General features: G+C 34.8%; 1 protein-coding gene across 1 annotated transcript; it reads right to left on the reverse strand.

Annotated features, from left to right (window-relative positions):
- Window positions 1–13,075: 13,075 nt before the first annotated feature.
- On the reverse strand, window positions 13,076–16,996 carry LOC107894652 (receptor-like protein EIX2). Its single transcript, XM_016819906.2, has 4 exons — window positions 15,609–16,996; window positions 13,670–14,051; window positions 13,409–13,612; window positions 13,076–13,312 (listed from the first exon to the last, which is right to left on the reverse strand). Exons 1-4 carry the CDS (start codon window positions 16,994–16,996, stop codon window positions 13,076–13,078), a joined length of 2,211 nt encoding a protein of 736 aa, XP_016675395.2.
- Window positions 16,997–18,146: the final 1,150 nt, after the last annotated feature.

Below are 18,146 nucleotides of genomic sequence, written 5' to 3' on the forward strand. Positions count from 1 at the left end.
TATATGGGACAGTCGAGGTAATCCATCCTAAACTTGGCACCTTTAAGGTAAATCGTACCTATCTAAAACCTTATTTTGAGTTTGATAGTAGGAATGAGGTGTGTAAACTCCTCGCACCACCATGACCACGCAACAGAGAGGTAAGTCGAGCTTAGACTATAAATAAGCGCTTCTCGGAGGCAACCCGAGCACTAACAGTGTTAACTTCTTTGAATTTTAGTTTTTAACATCTAATTCACTAATTGAGTCCTTGAACACAGATTTTCCAAATCCACATGGCCAGGCACACGGGCGTGCCTTAGGTCGTGCTCATACCACGGGTGGCGACAAGGCCGTGCGATACGACCATGTGAAAATAGAGCGAAAGATTTTTCTAACACGGGACTCGATACTTTGCCAAGGTCATGCGACATGGCTGTAGACGAAACTGTCAAAACAATACAGGCATGCGCCACGCCCGTGTCTAGAAGCCGTGGTTGAAACTAAAAAATTAACATGGGCGTGCGACACGTCCGTGCCCACCACCCGTGCTCGAGAATGTGAAATTAACACGGGCGTGTGCATCCATACATGACCGTGAGAGAAGCGAACGAAGTAGGACACAGCCGTGTGCACCAACACGCCCAAAGAACACGGGCGTGGGCTGAATTTAAAACGTGCCTAACTTTGAAAATCACGGAACACACGGGCACTTCTTTCTCTTCTTCCATTTTTCTTCTCTCTTCCTCTCTTTCATCCCCTTTTCTCCCCTTACGCGATCCATACGACCCCACCACTCATGCCCGTGGCCAACCCCAACCCTACCCAACCTTCACGCCATCGCTCCTCCGACTACTGGTTCTCTTCTAACGATTTTTTCTTTTCTTTTACTTTCTTTTGATGCTTACTAACATGATTTTTTTACCCTATTATTTTGCTACTAATTGTTTATCATCCTCATTCTTAGGATTTAGTTCACATACTTTGTACCATATCCTTACCATGCTTAGCTACTTTCATCCAATTTGTTTTGTAATTTAGTCATGCTATCACTTTGCCTTTTGCCATAAAATCTCTGTTAAGTTTGATTGCTTTTGGTTGAGTTTTGTTAGTGTTAGTAATTTTTTATTACATTTGTTAGTTTAATTCATGATTAATTCCTTTTTGAATTTGTTGATATCTTTTACATTCATCAAGATAGAAGAGTAGTTCTTCTTGCAAGTATATCATGTCAAATCCACGAGGCAAAAAGACTGTCGTTCCCGCATCGAAAAAATGCAAATGAGCAGCATCCTCCTCATGTCCTTCCGCCGAGATCAGGCACCTATTCCTCTAATTTTCACCGGGACCACAGGAGTAGATATTTCAGATATTACGGGCTCGACCCCTAGCGTGAGCCGTTGCATTGACTGGGCCGCACTAGAACAAATCCAAATGGCTGACGATGTTCGGGCCCTCCTAACGACTGACTTATGTGGGCTATTCTTTGAGATCGTCGAGCCAACGTACCTCGAGCTCACACTCGAACTTTGTTTGACCTTCCACCTTCAAGTTGTTATGATAGAGTTCGATAATCCTGGAATGATCCAGTTCTGTCTCGGCGGTTTAGTCCGCCAGTTGAGCGTACCTGAGTTCGGAGTCCCGTTAGGACTATACATGGAGGAGTTCATGGACAACGACAAATTCGCGAGTCTCCATCGCCACATCCACTACTCACCTTTAAACTGCTGGAGGGCCCCCATCCCTTCTTCGGCCACCTATGACCTGAGTCGTTCCAAAGCATTGGCTCTCGCCCCATTCCTACGGTACCTACACGCCATCCTAGCCCACATTCTGATAGGACGACGAGAGAGCATCGGCGTCGTCAACACTAACGACTTATATTTCTTATGGAGCATGACGAATGGGCACACATTCAACCTCACCTATTTCATTGCCCGCGCCATTCGCCATCAGACGGAGCAGTATAGGAAGGGAGTCATCTCCATCGGCCTTTATGTGACTCGCCTGGCATGGTACTTCGGTTTCCTCAAGACGATAGCGCAAGTATCCTCCCTTACTCGTATCGGTCAGATGTCCCCACAGGGTATCCCGAATATGCTACATATGAGAATGATCGAGCGACGACGTGGATTTGATCTTCCCCAATACAGTCTAGTCCAGTCAGTCGAGTAGGAGAACCTAGAAGACATTGCCGATGATGTCCCTCCACCTCACGAGAATCCAGCCTCTCAACCACCACCTATTCATCGTCCAGTTCATGCTGCGGCTTCACTGTCTGACATCTCTAAACGCCTCACTCGATTCGAGCAGCAATGTTTTCAGCGCTTTGATCACATTGATACAACTCTTCATTAGATTTGTCAGCACCTTCACATCCCATCGCCGCCCCTACCTCGCGAACCATTTAGCAATGAAGATGTTTAAAAATTTTTATTATTATTTCTATTTTAACTTTTATCTTTATTTATATCTTTAAAGTACTTTTTATTTTACTTCCCTTTAATACTATTTCATTTTTAGGTTTTATAATGAATATCAGATAATCTATGTTTTCAGCTATTTCTTTATGAGTAATTATGTTTTTTTATATTTCCTAATGAGTTAGTGATTTTATTGCAATTATAAAGAGCTCCAAAACTCACTATTACTTAGGAATTTGAAAGTCCACTGGAAAAAGTTTTCCACGACTGCCATGTCCTGCTCGACCACGACCATAGCTACCACCAGATATAATATTCTTTTGGCGCAGGACTTATGGACTAACGAACCTTTACCACCACCGGAGTATCCTCCTCCACTCTCATCATTGCCTTGGACGATTATTTTCCATAACTCCAATTCAAGGAATTCATCTACAAATTCAGGAAGTTTCAGTTCTCTCTCTCTCTTATATCTATATTTTTCAGTGAATCTATCTTTATACATTGAGGACAATGTACATCTTAAGTGTGGGGGGGTCATTTATATCATTATCGGAAAAATCCTTGAATTTTTTCCTATTCTCACGTGAATCACTCATATCATTATTAGAATAAATTTTGATTAATTTATGATTTTTATTGATAAATCTTGAATTAAAACATAGGCATTTATGCATTGATTGTTTAAACTTTAAGAAATTAGAGAATCAAGCATAATAAGTTGATTTTTGAGAAGTAAAATGTTTAGGTTGTTCCCCTAAGTTTAGGTATTATCTTGAGTTGAAATTCACAGGTTAAACATCAAAAAGCCATAATTTTTGTGAGATCTTGAGCCTTTAAATCATATATTATTTCTTTCATGCTGACTTTTATTATTGCTTTGAATGCTTCAATATCGAATTGTTATTCTAGAACTTGCTTGATTATGCATGTCAAGACCACACCATTTGAATTGATATGTCGAGATGATAAAGACACTTAGGTTTAACCCACTCACTCCATAAAAGCCTACCTTTATAATTAACCCTTAGTGAAGCCCCTTGAGCCTAACAAGCCATTATTGACTTACCCTCAATATTAACCCATAGCTCATTATTGTTGAAATCCCCTCATTTGATCCCTATTTTTATCGAGATTTAATTTGAATAAATTGCTTAGCTATGTTTTCTTTTTGATAATTAGTAAAGTTCTATGTTATTTTTGACTTGTTCTTAAAAAAAACATACATATATAGTAGTAGTAATTCTTTGTTTTTGAGCTTAAGTATTTAGTTCCTTATTCCATGCAGAAAAGCTCAATTATAGGATCTTCTAATTAGAAATGTAATTTGTCAGTCGTAGTATTTTTCTAGTTAGGTAATTTTTCAATTCAATCTCGATTCTAACCTTCTTTTTCAGCTTTGAACCACACCCCCTAACCAAAGACACGTTACAACCCTCTAAAGCCCTTTTGATTGATGTATCATCTCAATATATAGTGGTAGAGATGTGATTGTCACGCAAGCCTATGGTAATAACTTTTCATATTGACTGTTGAGTGCTAAATTTCTTGTCCTTAAACACCTCGAATGATTTGAGTGAATTCTTAGTGAAGATGTGAAACTCTGTAATATTTTGAATCAAATGTGATTACTTAGATGAGGGGAGACACCTATGTTTTCGTGATAAAATGCTCAACTTGGAATGTTTAAAACTTTGATATCCTTCAAGTTGAATTTTCAATGTATGATTACTTATGGATTATTTTGAGATACTATTGATGAGAATTATAAGATGAGAATAATTTATTTTTATTGTGAGTTGAGGATTTTGCTTGAGAACAAGCAAACGCTTAAGTGTGGGGGTATTTGATAAACCGTAATTTATACATATTTTTATCTCATGCTTAGCATAATTTTGGATGAATTATCCTTAAATTTGGTGAATTCGATGCTCCTAATCCTTTCATTTCATGTTTTATACTTAGAAGAGTATAGGAAAGTAAAAGGAGCAAGAAACCGGCCAAAAACGGAGAAAATGGGTCAACATGGGAAATCAACACGGCCTGGACTTCCTCACACGGGTAGTTCACACGCCTGTGTCTATTCAACAGACTCAAACACGGTTTAAAGCAATTGTACAGAGACGTGTCCCTGTCGAGCTCAAGTCTAGTCCTATTCGGAAAAGGTCACTCTTAAGGGTTTTCAAGCATTTTAAAGCCTATATAAACACCCCAGGAGGTACTTAGAATGAACACACGAAGTAGGAGGAAGGGAATTACTCGAAAGAAGCCGATTGATCCATCTCAGAAGTCAGATTCACCTTCAAAACTGAAGATCTCCCTTCAATTCCCTTCAAGAGTTCTTGGGTTTTCTTTATGTTTTGTTATCATTATTCTTTTGAGATGTTTTCTTTCATAAATATGAACTAAACCCCCTAAATACCTAAGGGGAATGAAACCTAAGACGGATCTTGTTATTACTATCTGAATTATATGATAAATATTTGATTTGTTCTTAATTATGTGTTCTTAATTCTTGCTTTGATAATCCAGGATACTAATTCAAGTTTTGATGTGCTTATTCAAAGGAGCAAAAGTTCCTGTCTAAGAGTAGACCTAACATAACTAAGCGGAGTTGATTGCACGCCTAAATAGGGTGACATAATTTTGCCGGATTAGGGTTAAACTTAATAAGGGAATTCATAAATCTAGTTAATGTAACACTAGGGATTTTAATTAGAAAGAGATTTCAATTAATCAACCTAGGGTTAGACACTGTTAATCTCGAGAGAGATAATAATATAAATTAGGGATTTCTACGGATCAAGTCAAATGAATAAATCGTCTAATTCAGAGTCAATAACAAGTGAAGTCTAGGTGAATTTTTCCTTAGGTATTGTCCAAATCATTCAGTTTTCCCAAAATTTATTTCTCTGATTCACTTTCTGTGCATTCTTAGTTTAGTAATTAGTTTAGATAAAACAAACCCCTTTATTTTTAAGCCAGATAATAAAAAGAAAGTTAATACTAGTACTTTTAGTTCCTTGCCACAAGCTATACTACTGTTTGATAAGCTGTGCTTGCCTTTGTCGTGATAATAGTTAGTTTTCAAGAACGGGCATTCATAAATTATAAAACTTATTACGATTCACATCACATCAAAGTCCAATATCTAAAGTTGGTCACTAAAGAACATGGGGAGGTTGCTATTGAAGCTATTATTGGAAAGATTTAAATGGCGCAACTCTGGAAAATTCAAGTTGATATCTTCGAGTAGTGTCCTGTGTAAGAAATTATCAAAAATGTTAAGAAGAGTAAGCTTTTAGGTTATGTTCTGAAAATTGCTAAGGAAGGGACCAATCAAGTTATTACCACTTAGCCATAATTTTGAAGTGATAATGTGAAGCATCAAAGGAGAAATTTTCTTGACATTAGAAGCACTTAAATACAGAGTACTTAGTTTGAAGGATGGAGAAAAACTTGGTGACATCATCTATGTTTCAACTTCCAAGTGATTAAAAGAAATATCAAGTTTACTTAGCCTCGACAAATTAGCAAAAACACAAAGCAAAATCTTGCCTTAGAGCTCATTGCTTGCTAGAACAAGTGACTCAATATTTGTTAGGTTGCTAATTAGTAAGGAAGGAAAAGAGCCACTAAATTGATTGTTAGAAAGATCCAAGAGGCGGAGTGAGACCATATTTCCAAAGCATGAATAGATGCTTCCAAAGAAACGTTAATACAAATCTCTGGTGAAGAAAATCTCGAACACGCGAACGGAACTCGAACAGAAAAAGAAAAATAGGATAAGGCTCCAAGGCGTGTATCAAACTACTATCTTTAAGGTTATATTTGCCCCCACCTATCTTCGGTGTGCAAATAAGTTCCAAGCAAATTAACCTCGATGATAATGAAGCCAATGACTATTTGCCATTTTGCACTAACAAGAATAGTCCACTAAGCACTAAGTAATGTATAACAACAAATTCAATTTCTATAAAGAATTTCTGCAGTAACTCTTTATAGAACAATCTAATAATATTAGAAAATGAGGAATGATAGAAAGAACTTTTAGAACTTGTTGGTGTGATTTTCAAATGAAATCTCATTCCTATTTATAGGAATTTTCATGTTTCTTCATAGATACATCTTTCAATAGGTGTCTTTATGAACAATTAAACAATAAATAATCAGTCATTTAATTTTATAACTATTCAAGTAATATTGTTTGAACGGTTATAATTCTTTTTCAAAAATCAAATGATATATCTTTTGACCAATGATCTGATTAATTACATCCATTCATTTATAGTTATTGGAATACTATAAATATTTAAAAATGTTCCAATAAGATATTGTTATGAGACAAAATCAGTTCTTCTAGAAACAAATTTTCACATAAGCAGTCTGAAAGATTGCCTTGTAACTCGTTACCGGACAAATCCAAGTTATAAAACGAAAGATATTTGCCCCAACAAATATTGGAGTCATTTTGTATGGAATTGTTACGGAAATTCAACTTTTGAAGCTGATTTAGTTTTTTGAAAACTGCATAGATTTTATCAAAGAAATCTTAGCAGTTATTTGATTTTTATATTAAGTAGCATATAAACATGTTAAGAAAAGCTATTTCATAATAAGTATGAACTATATCACATCTGCCTCAGTCTAACCAAATTGAGAGGATCTAGAATGTTTATAAAAAATTTCACACTTAGAATGAATATAAACAAATAATTATCTAAATAATAGTTTTAGTAACTAAAATAATTAAAATGCATTAATTTATAAAAAATATATATAAATATTATTTCACGTTGAATGAAAATAGACAAAAAGTTGATCTTATTCATTTCAAACATGCTTTTTTTAGTGATTCTATATATTATTAATTTTTCATAAAATATTAGATTTTTATATTATTATTTTGAAATTAAAAATATATACCATCTAAAATTTAAAAAAATATATTTATAAAAAATATAAAAATTAACACCATTTAAGTTTAAAGATAATTTAATAAGATTAACTAATTAAGGGTAATTTAAAAATACATAGAATTATAATCAAATATAAAAATTAAGACTATTAGAATAAGATGATTGCATTTAAATTAAGACCATTTGGACTAGGAAGGTAAATAATATTAGATAATAAACCATTTCCTAAAGGTTTCCACTTCCAAGAAATCAAATAGCCCCAGAAAATAAAAGATAGGAACCCCACACATAATCTTTTAACTTAGCTTTACAATCCTCAAAACCATATTACAGAGTCAAGTCAAGCCATCCGATCTGCAAATCACTTCTCGGTAATATCGACTCGCATTGTTGAGGCATTATTGAGATTTCACAGTTGGGTTCTAGACAACCCACCACAATATGTTCTCATCCTTCAATTTCGCCGCGATGTGTCGTCGAATGCAATCGAAACAGAAACGATGATCGCAACAATTTTTTATATTTTTTTGAATAATCCATATTTTAAATTTTAACTCAAATACAAACACAACTCTTATAAATTTAAATACATATAGCACAACTATTTCCACTTCTAGAATTTTTAAAATAAACTCAATCACGATTGAATTAGAGAATAATATATATTTAATACAAAGTTTCAATATAGATATTACAAAACAAAAATCATATATATATATATTTTGGTGAGAAAAGATAACACTAAAAATTACAAGATTAACGCTTAATCGAAAGAACTGCCTGAAAACTTATCCCTGCCAATTAAAGTACGAGCCATCTCGGGTGGAACGTCAAGAACTTGCAAATTTGCTTTCTCGATCAAAGCTTGTTTAACTAAACAATTTGCAACCTGATTTTGTTCCCTCGGAATATACTGCAAAGACCATTAATTTTCTTGAGACAAAAATATTATGGATTTGCCTAATCAAAGCGAATTTGAGACATTTAAAGAGCTTCCGAGAATGCCTTTAACAACTTCCAAGCTATTAGAATGAATGATAACGTGGTCATAGCCCCTACGTTGAATAAGTTTAAGACCATAAAGAATGCCCCAAAGCTCTGCATCAAAAACTGAATATTTACCAAGAAATCAATGAAAGCCAATGATCCAATGTCCCTCCTTATCACGAACAACTCCCTCAGCTGCAGCAAGTCCAGAATCCAATTGCATTACCCCATCAGTATAAAGATGAACCTATTCTTCAGAGGTGTGAACTTCAACAGAGTGATCAAGACATCCGGAAAGGACCTCTTGAGAGGAAGAGAAGAAATGTATCACCCAACTATGAGATCATTGAACTATTTCTTTTGAGCTCCAAGGTTTGCCTTGAAAGATGTATAAATTTCAATTTTTCTATATGCACCAAATAAGCAATCCAAAAAAAACAAGCCCAACTACTTTCCCCCTCATCAATCAACCTATTCCCCTACAAATTAAGAAGAAACCAATCTTGAAAAAGAAAAGAGAAAAAAATTTGGAATGTACTTACCTGGTTGACCTGAGCCCAAACATCATTGGTTACCGGACAATCTCATAAGATGTGCAGAATATCTTCTGAGTGAAATCCACAAATGAGACAAGAAGGATCATCCGAAAGACCTCTCCTAACTCTTTCAACGTTACTAAGAACTCTTCATTGTAAAATCCTCCAAACAAAGATACGAATCCGTTGAGGACCAGGAAACTTCCAAGCAATCTTCCATTTCTTATCTTCCAGATTCCAGTCTCCTCCTTTAATGGCCTTATAAGCAGATTTAACAGTAAAAGCACCAGATGAAGTGTGACTCTAGGAAATTTTGTCAGGACTTTCAGAAGGATGTGGAGGAGGAATACCCTTAATAGCCTGAATCACATCTTCTAATAGCTAAACTCGGAAGAGATCTAAGTTCCAAGAGCTATCATCAGTAATCATTTCGTGTAGTGGGCAATCATAATTCAGATTAACATCAGGAGAAATGTGTCTAAACAGAGGTCCAATATCAGGAATCCATTTGTCCTTCCAGCACTGGATTTTGTGACCATCTCCAACAGACCAGTGTAAGTTTTCATGAAATAATGACCAAATTTTGGAAAGAGGCTTCCAAAGAAAGGAACTTCTATCTCTATCAATAAAAACAAGTGACTCATCCTTCACTCGATATTTCGATCTAAGCATACGAACCTAAAAAACTTCCTTGTCAGACACTATTTTAAACCCCAACTTCATCAAAAAAGATATATTCTGATAACAAAGATTCCTCAAACCAAGATCGCCACACCTTTGGTTGACAAATGGAATCTCATCCAACCAGAGTCATCTTCTTTTTCCTTTCGGACGATCCCTAGATAAACTGTTTAACTAACCTTTCAATTTCATCATGGGTTTTCCTAGGTATCATCATGGACTACATTAAATAATTAGGAATATACAAGAGAACTGATTGAGCTAAAGTGATTTGCCCTGCTAAAGAGAGTTTTTTGGCTTCCCAACTTTGAAGCTTACCACGTACATTTTCCACCACGAACTGAAGAGTGCCACTAGTAACCCTTTGGTGCAGGAGAGGGACTCTCAAGTAGTGACCAAGTTTATGAACTCGCTGAAAACCGAACATAGTGCTAATCTATCTACTGAAGACTCATCCACGCCTTTAGAAAAGAAAATGTTAGTTTTCCTAGCGTTGATTTTATGCCCAGATAGCGCACAAAATCTACCCAAAATATCTTTCAAAACTCTGCAATGCTTCGAATCTACTTTACTAAAGAAAACCAAATCATCAGCAAAAACAAATGCGAAATATCGGGCCCATCCCTAAAGAGACAAATACGGTTCCATTTTCCTTCCAAAATAGCAGCCAGAATTAAATGTCCGAGCCACTTAATACAAAGCACAAAAACTCCATTCCACATAACCTGCATAATAGAATTAGAAATAGAGAACATAATAACATTCACGAGATACTCGGGGATACCTGCCGCTTGGAGAGAAGCGTCAATAAAGTCTCAACTTACTCTATCATAGGCCTTCTCCAAATCGATTTTAATCGCCATCCATTTCCTCTTTTCTTGACATTTCATAGAATGAATTACCTCTTAAGTTAGAATGATTTTCTCGTTGATATTTCTTCCTGTAATAAAGCAAGTTTGTTCCTGCGCAATAATTTTAAGAAAAATGTGTTTAAAACAATTAGCAATTACCTTCATCGTCAACTTGTAAAGGACCAAGCGGATACTTATTGGTCAGAATTGACAAACACTTCCAGATTAGGCTCAATAGAATTTCAATCAAAAATCTTCCTAACCCAATCACTAACTGTTTCCCAATAGTGCCCCACTGCTTTTGGAAAAAAAGGGCATGAAAACCATCACTGTTTGGTGCTTTAAGGGGGGCCATATCAAAAAAGGGGCCTCCTTAATCTCATTATTAGAGACCGGTTTCCCCAAAAAACTAATATCCACTAGGTCAAGTTGAGGAAAATTGCTAAGAGGTAAAATGCCCAAAGGCGCGAGAATTTCTTTATACAATCTTTGAAAAAACTCATCCACCTCTCCTTTAATGGCCTCAAGGTCATAAATCCAATTACTATCAGAATTGCAAATAGCATAAATACGATTACTTTTCCTCCTTTGCAAAGTGCGAGTATGAAAAAATTTGGCGTTCCTATCTCCCAATTTTAACCAGTCACACCTCGCTTTTTGCCTCCAAAGTAGTTCTTCATTATGAAGAGCATTCTCAAGTTCTTGGCAAAGAGACAAATCCACCTGATTAAAGTGGTGAGAACCAGAGTAATCACTTTTCCTCTGAATGCTGGTAATTTTTTTATAAGATCTTTTTTGCAAGTGGTAATATTACCATAAGCTTGTTTATTCCATTCCTTGAATTTATGAGTGAGCATACCAAGAGAATTAGAAATATTACCGGAGCATTCCCAATTTTCCTTCAAAAAACCATCAAAATCTAGATGTTCAACCCATCTAGTTAAAAATCTAAAAAGTCTTCCCCGAATGAGAGAAATACTCAGATTCAAAACCAAAAGAAGAGGCCGATGATCCGATTTATTTTTTCGGGAGATAGGAAACCATGCAATTAGGAAAATTACATATCCAAGCTTCATTCCTCAAAGCACGGTCTAATCTCTTAAACAAAAAACCCCTATGCCAAGTGAATGGTGGTCCTCTGAACCCTAAATCATGTAGCTCAACAAAGTCAAGAAAATCACCAAAATATGGGCATCGCCTTAGTAAGGCTTCCAGATTTCTCAGAGGAGGAGAGGATCGCATTGAAATCACCAATACCCATCCAAGGAATCTGCCCAATCATATTTGTAATCCTCAAATCATTCCAAAGAAATTGATGTGTTTGCCTATTGGGACTACCATAGACAAAAGAAATAAGAATAGGATGCGGTGAAGGCATCTACCAAACCTGAGTCAAAATAAATTGCGGATGATTATGAACCACCTCAAGATGAATGAAATCTTTCCATCCTAGCAAAATACCCTCAGAAAAGTCAATCGCCTCCACACGGTGAGAAAACTAGAAACCTAGCTTAGCAATAATTCTGTCAGCCTTGGCCCCACTTACTCTCAATTCAAGTAAACTAACAATATCAGGTTTGTGTTCTATATTATATTCCCGAAAAATTCTAGGAAATTTAACATTTGCAAAGCCTTGGCAATTCCACGAAAAGACAGTAATATTCATAAAAAATACTAATAATAAAGAAAAGAGATCAAACCTAGCTTTCAAGGCCATTATTGCCTTCCAAGTTAGAACTAACTCCATCTAGCTCAGCATTCGAATTCTTGCTGAGAATTTGAGGAGATAAGAGCATCGTTATCGTCTCCATAGACTCAACTAAAGGAATGCATGTGTTTCCAGAAGGTTTAAACCGATTCTTTCTATCTCGTAAAGCAAAAGAGGTCTTGCGATTACTTTGACTACTGCCGCTTCTTTTGTCTTTAGAACTGTTTAAAATAGGACTCGAAGCCAAATCCAAGAGCTCCATCGACCGCGAATCTGATTTAGCCTGTTGATTAGAAAGAATATTTTTTTTAAAAGTAACTGCTAAATACTTACCTGGATCAAGAGTGTTATCAGATATAGGAACAATAAAACCTTCAGACTTGTTAAACACGGGATTATAATGTGCTTTAATTTTTTCCAAATCTTCGGCATCAATATTGATCTGATCATTAGAAGCCAAAATACCTTGAGTGCCTGCTATATCAAAATGGCTATCATTTTGTGAACCTGCAGGCTTCGAATCTGCTGAAACAGAATAAGAAAATTTTGAAATGGGTAATTTAGTCGAAGAGTCCCCATTATTGTTAAACAAACTATCCAAACCCATAGGCCTTTTCCCCAAAGATTTATCCAAAACATCTTTAGGCATTCGGCCCATACTTTCTAAACTCTCACTACCCAATCCCTTCTTCATAATAGCCCCACTAGGTGAGCCCAACCCCTCATCAGCCCCATGATTGGTATTATCAAAAGAACCCCCAACATCATTGTTACTAACCCTAGGTTTAAAACCCCTTAGTTTAACAACCACCTCCCTATTTTCACTTTCCCTTAAAATTCCTCCATCAGATGATCTCCCATCACCATTTATATCATTCTTCCCCATCAACGCTAAAAATCTAGTCCCTAACTGTTGTTTTGGTTGTTTCGCCATAACCTCAGTCGAGAAATCCCTCTTCCACTATCGTGAATATCTCTTTTCCACCAACATCTATGGCCCAAACTCCAATTCCTTCTTCCTGTTTTTGGAAACCGTTGAATCATTGTCTGATTTGCCTCTGTTTGAAACATCCACCCCGATAGACGATTTACCTTGAGGTACCGCCAGACTTTGATTTGTCACAACTGTTGGGCACGTTTCTTTAACATGCTCATACTTACCACAGGCGAAGCAAACGGTCGGAAGGGCCTCGTACTCGACGCGTTGGACGACTCCATCAGTAATGACCTATGAAATCAATGGTTTTTCCAGGTTAATGTAAACAACCAAATGAGCAAATCTCTCTTTGGTCTGGTTTTCGGTCTGAACATCGAGTTTGACCACCTTCCTGATGAGACCCCTAATGGCTTCTATTATTTTCCGTTTATATATGTATCCCGTAAGATTCGGCAGACGGATCCAAGCCAGCACCATACTAAGATAAGATTGTGAGGGACTAAAGTGTTTAGTCCACGGTTGAACAGTCAGGTACTGGCCATAGACAATCCAAAGGCTTTGCGACAATACTCTGTTGTAATCCTCAACAGCCTAAAATATAACCAAAAAATATATGTTAGCAATGTCCATTAAACGAATAGAATTCACTGGGTTCCAAAGAGAAAGAATGCAATTATGCAAGGCGTTGTAACCAATGTTACGCCCTAGTAGTTTAACGGTGACCATTAATTCTATTTCTTTGAAAAGAATATCCTTCATACGATCTGAAAAAGTGATAGCGGGGACACCGTCAATAATGGTCGTATTCACATCTCCTTCAAGTAACTCAAAATCATTATCGCTCCCTTCAGTAATAACAGTACGGTCCGAGGCAGATTCAACAGTAAGGCCCCTCAAAAGTTTGTCTTTCCATGACATAATCGGTTTTGGATTCAGATCCCCATCCATAGTGATGTCTTCTTCAACTAAGTTGTCATTAAACTTCACTTTTTTAGTATTCCAATCACTTTTAGGGTGAGGATCATCATCCCTATCGTTGCCGAAAAATTGCGGATTGGAGAGTATTCTTTTTTTGTATTTTGTTTTCCTAAAAATCATATATTTTAAGTTTTGAATTTGAGGGGTTCATTAAACTTATAAATTATGGAAAATATAAATTAATAAATGAGTGCATTTTGATAAATTCTCTTTAAAATAAACTTTCTCAAATAGAAAAAACATTTTGTAACCAATTTCTTAATTCAAGGGCGAGGCAAGTAAGACCTTTGACACCCCTAAAATAATTTTTTTTCTTTAAACTCTTTAAAATCTATATTTAATTTTAATAGTGAACATTTAATGGAAGGAAGATTTTATTTTTTTTAAATATAAAAAATAATACTATTTTTTTATAAATAACTATTTTTATTAATATTTAATTTGATGTTAATTATTTATTTATTTTTAATAATTTAAATAAAATATTTAAATTATTTTTATTAAATTTAATTTAAATTAAAATTGAAGAGTAAATTTAATCAAAAATCAAACTTTAGTTTCAAAATTTATTCTAATAAAAGTTAAGAACAAAATTCAATATAGAGTTTAAGTAGAGTGAGAAATTTACCATTAATTTAAAATCTCAATGGCAAGTATAAAAAAATTAAAATATAATGACATTTTAATTTCTAACTAAAGTATAGAAAGCAAATTTGTACATTAGCCCAAACAATTATGTAATATATTTATAAAAAAAATTGGCATAAAAACTAAAGAGGAAAGTATAACAACGGTCAACAAGTATTCAGTTTTTTCTATTTTGTCACCAAACTATTAATTTTTTTCTTTAATCAGTGAATTTTTAAAGATTAAATATTTTAATCACTATTGCCGTCAACTTAGTAACGAGAGTCCAATGTGTCAGAATCCTACTAGTGGCCAAATCACATCTTGCCTTCTTCTAGGAGTGACAATGTGATCCCATAGTTCTCTAACGTGACATTTTAAGACAGCTGAGCAATCAATAGGTGTGAGGTTGGATGTGCTCAAGATGAAAGTAAACCACAGCGAAGGTCTATTAGATGAGAGATCCGCTCGGTGTCAAGAGATTCACACAAAGGTGGACATATGCAGTTTGTAGAAGTGGTATAACATGATGCATGAAATATAAATTTTAAATGCTTTTTAAACAATTAACATTAATTATTTGTAAAATTTAATTTAACATATACACCATATCTTAAATTTTAAATTCAAATACAAACATAACTCTTATAAATTCAAATATATATATAGCACAATTGTTTGGTGGTTTATAATTGTAAACTTGAAATTAATGATTTTTGTTTTGTAATATTGATTATTATCTAATATAAACCATATTGACTTGCTATCTTCTCATTTTATGTAATTAAGTTAGTTGATTTGATTGATATTTTTAGGATAGGTGATTTGCTTGCTTCTATATACTACGATAATTTTGGGAGATTCTCTTATGACAGTGTAAAATGGCATCACTTCCTTCCTCTTGAGTGATAAGTTCACTATACATGGTTCTTATTCTAAACAAATAACTATGAAAAAAAGACATATCAAAATCGCAAAATACATAATTGAAACAGATTTCTCTGCTGTAGAGTAAATTGGTGATGTCTCTACACTGTCATTGCATTTGATTTTAAGTGGGAGTCCACAAAGGCGGGGATTGCCTAAATAACTGTCATCTTCGAATGTCCCGAATTGTTCCCCTATTGGTATCATACCTGATAGATTGTTGAATGATACATCAAAAACTTCGAGAGACAAAATACCAACTAATTCCTGGGGTAATACACCAGACAAATTGTTATGTGAAAGATCTAGGCTTTCTAGAATTGTCATGTTTCCCAAGGAAGAAGGTATTTGACCTGTGAGAAGGTTGTTCGACACATTTAGAAAATTAATACCCTTCAATCGTGTCATTTGGATGGGAATTTTACCTGTTAGTCTATTGCAGGAGACATCTATTCCATTCAAAAATAGCGAAGTATCGCTGTTCCAAGAAGTAACATTGCCAACGTAGTCGGGCATGTCACCAGAAAGATCATTTTTTGAAAGATCTAAAATAGACAGATCCCTCATTTGGCAAATTTGCATCAGTATTTTCCCTTCAAACCGGTTCCTGTCGAGGACTAGAACCTTTAACTTTGGGAGGACAGGCAAGTATGATGAAAGCTCACCTGACAAGTCATTATTCCGAATGTCAATAATTCCTAACTCCATGCTCTTTGACAAGGCATATGGGAATGTTTCAGACAAGTGTTTGTTGTTGAGATAAAGCCCTCTAAGGTTAGGCAAACTCGAGTTTTTAGGAAACAAATCACCTGTCAAATTGTTTCCAAATAACCTCAAATATAGAAGACAACTCATATTACTTGTCATGCCATGGGGAATCCCTCCATGGAATTGATTGTCTGATAAGTCCAGCATCTGAAGTAATTCACTAAAGAATATGGGGAGGTTGCCATTGAAGCTATTATTGGAAAGACCTAAATGACGCGGCTCTGGAAAATTCAAGTTGATATCTTCGGGTAGTGTCCCATGTAGGAAATTGTCAGAAATGTCAACAAGAGTAAGCTTTGAGGTTATGTTCTGAAAATTGCTACTGAAGAGACCAGTCAAATTATTGCCACTTAGCCATAATTCTGAAGTGATATTGTGAAGCATCCAAGGAGAAATTTTCTTGACATTACAACCACCTAAAGAGAGAGTACTTAGTTTGAAAGATGGAAAGCAACTTGGTGACATCATCTCTGTTTCAACTTCCAAGTGATTAAAGGAAATATCAAGTTCACTTAGCCTTGACAAATTAGCAAAAACACAAAGTGAAATCATGCCTTGGAGCTCATTGCTTGATAGAAAAAGTGACTCAATATTTGTTAGGTTGCTAATTATCAAGAAAGGAAAATAGCCACTAAATTGATTGCCAGAGAGATCCAAGAGGCGGAGTGAGGTCATATTTCCTAAGCACGAATTGATGCTTCCAAAAAGATTGTTACTGGACAAATCCAAATTATAAAGCGAAAGATATTTGCCCCAACAGAGATTGGAGCCATTTTGTATGGAATTATTACGAAGATTCAACTTTCGAAGATATTTCAACTTTCTGAAAGCTGCATAGATTTTTTATCGAAGAAATCTTGTCACTTATTTGATTTTTATTTAAAGTAACAGATAAACATGTCAAGAAAAGTTATTTCATAATAAGTAAGTTTAGTTCAAATTTATCACATCTGTCTCAATCTAACCAAATTGAAAGGGTCTAGAATGTTTATAAAAGTTTTCATGCTCAGGATCAATATGAGCAAATGATTATCCAAATAATAATTTTAGTAACTAAAATAATTAAAAATGCATGAATTTATAAAAAAATATAAATACTATTTCACGTTGGAATGAAAATAGACAAATGGTTGCCCTATTCATTTCAAACATGCCATTTTTAGTGATTCTATATATTATTAATTTTTCTTTTTATATTATTAGTTTAAAATTAAAAATATATACCATCTAATTTTTTAAAAACTTTATTTATAAAAATATAAAAAATTAACACCATTTAAGTTTAAAAATAATATAAATAAGGTTAGTTAATTAAAGATAATTTAAAAATACACAATCAAATATAAAAATTAATACAATTATAAAATTAAAGATAATTTCATTCGAATTAAAACAGTTTGTAGCAACTAAATACAAATAAAAAATTCATATATAACTTTTTATAAATTTCTAACAAATAAAATATAATGTAGAGATGTAAATTAAGAGAGTTTAGAATATTTACCATGAAATGAGATGAATCCTCCGATATTATTTCTTGGCAGTTCAAGCTCTTGCAAATCTCTGAACTGAGCAAACAAAGTAGCGTTTGGAAACCATGGCTCGGAATCACTTCTCAAGTGGTAAAAAAAATCTTTTGGATACGAGTATGAAAAGGGTCACACTCAACTCCCTCCCAATCGCAACATTCTTCTACATACCAGTTTGAGAAAGCTGACGATTCAGAGCTGTTCATGGAATCTTTGATTTAGAGAAGAGCTGCTCTTTCTTCTTCTAAGCACCCTTGGCTTTGGAACCAAAGAAGAGCAAGTATGAAGCACCTACA

The sequence above is a fragment of the Gossypium hirsutum genome, chromosome A13, assembly GCF_007990345.1.
Source record: "Gossypium hirsutum isolate 1008001.06 chromosome A13, Gossypium_hirsutum_v2.1, whole genome shotgun sequence".
Taxonomy (NCBI): domain Eukaryota; kingdom Viridiplantae; phylum Streptophyta; class Magnoliopsida; order Malvales; family Malvaceae; genus Gossypium; species Gossypium hirsutum.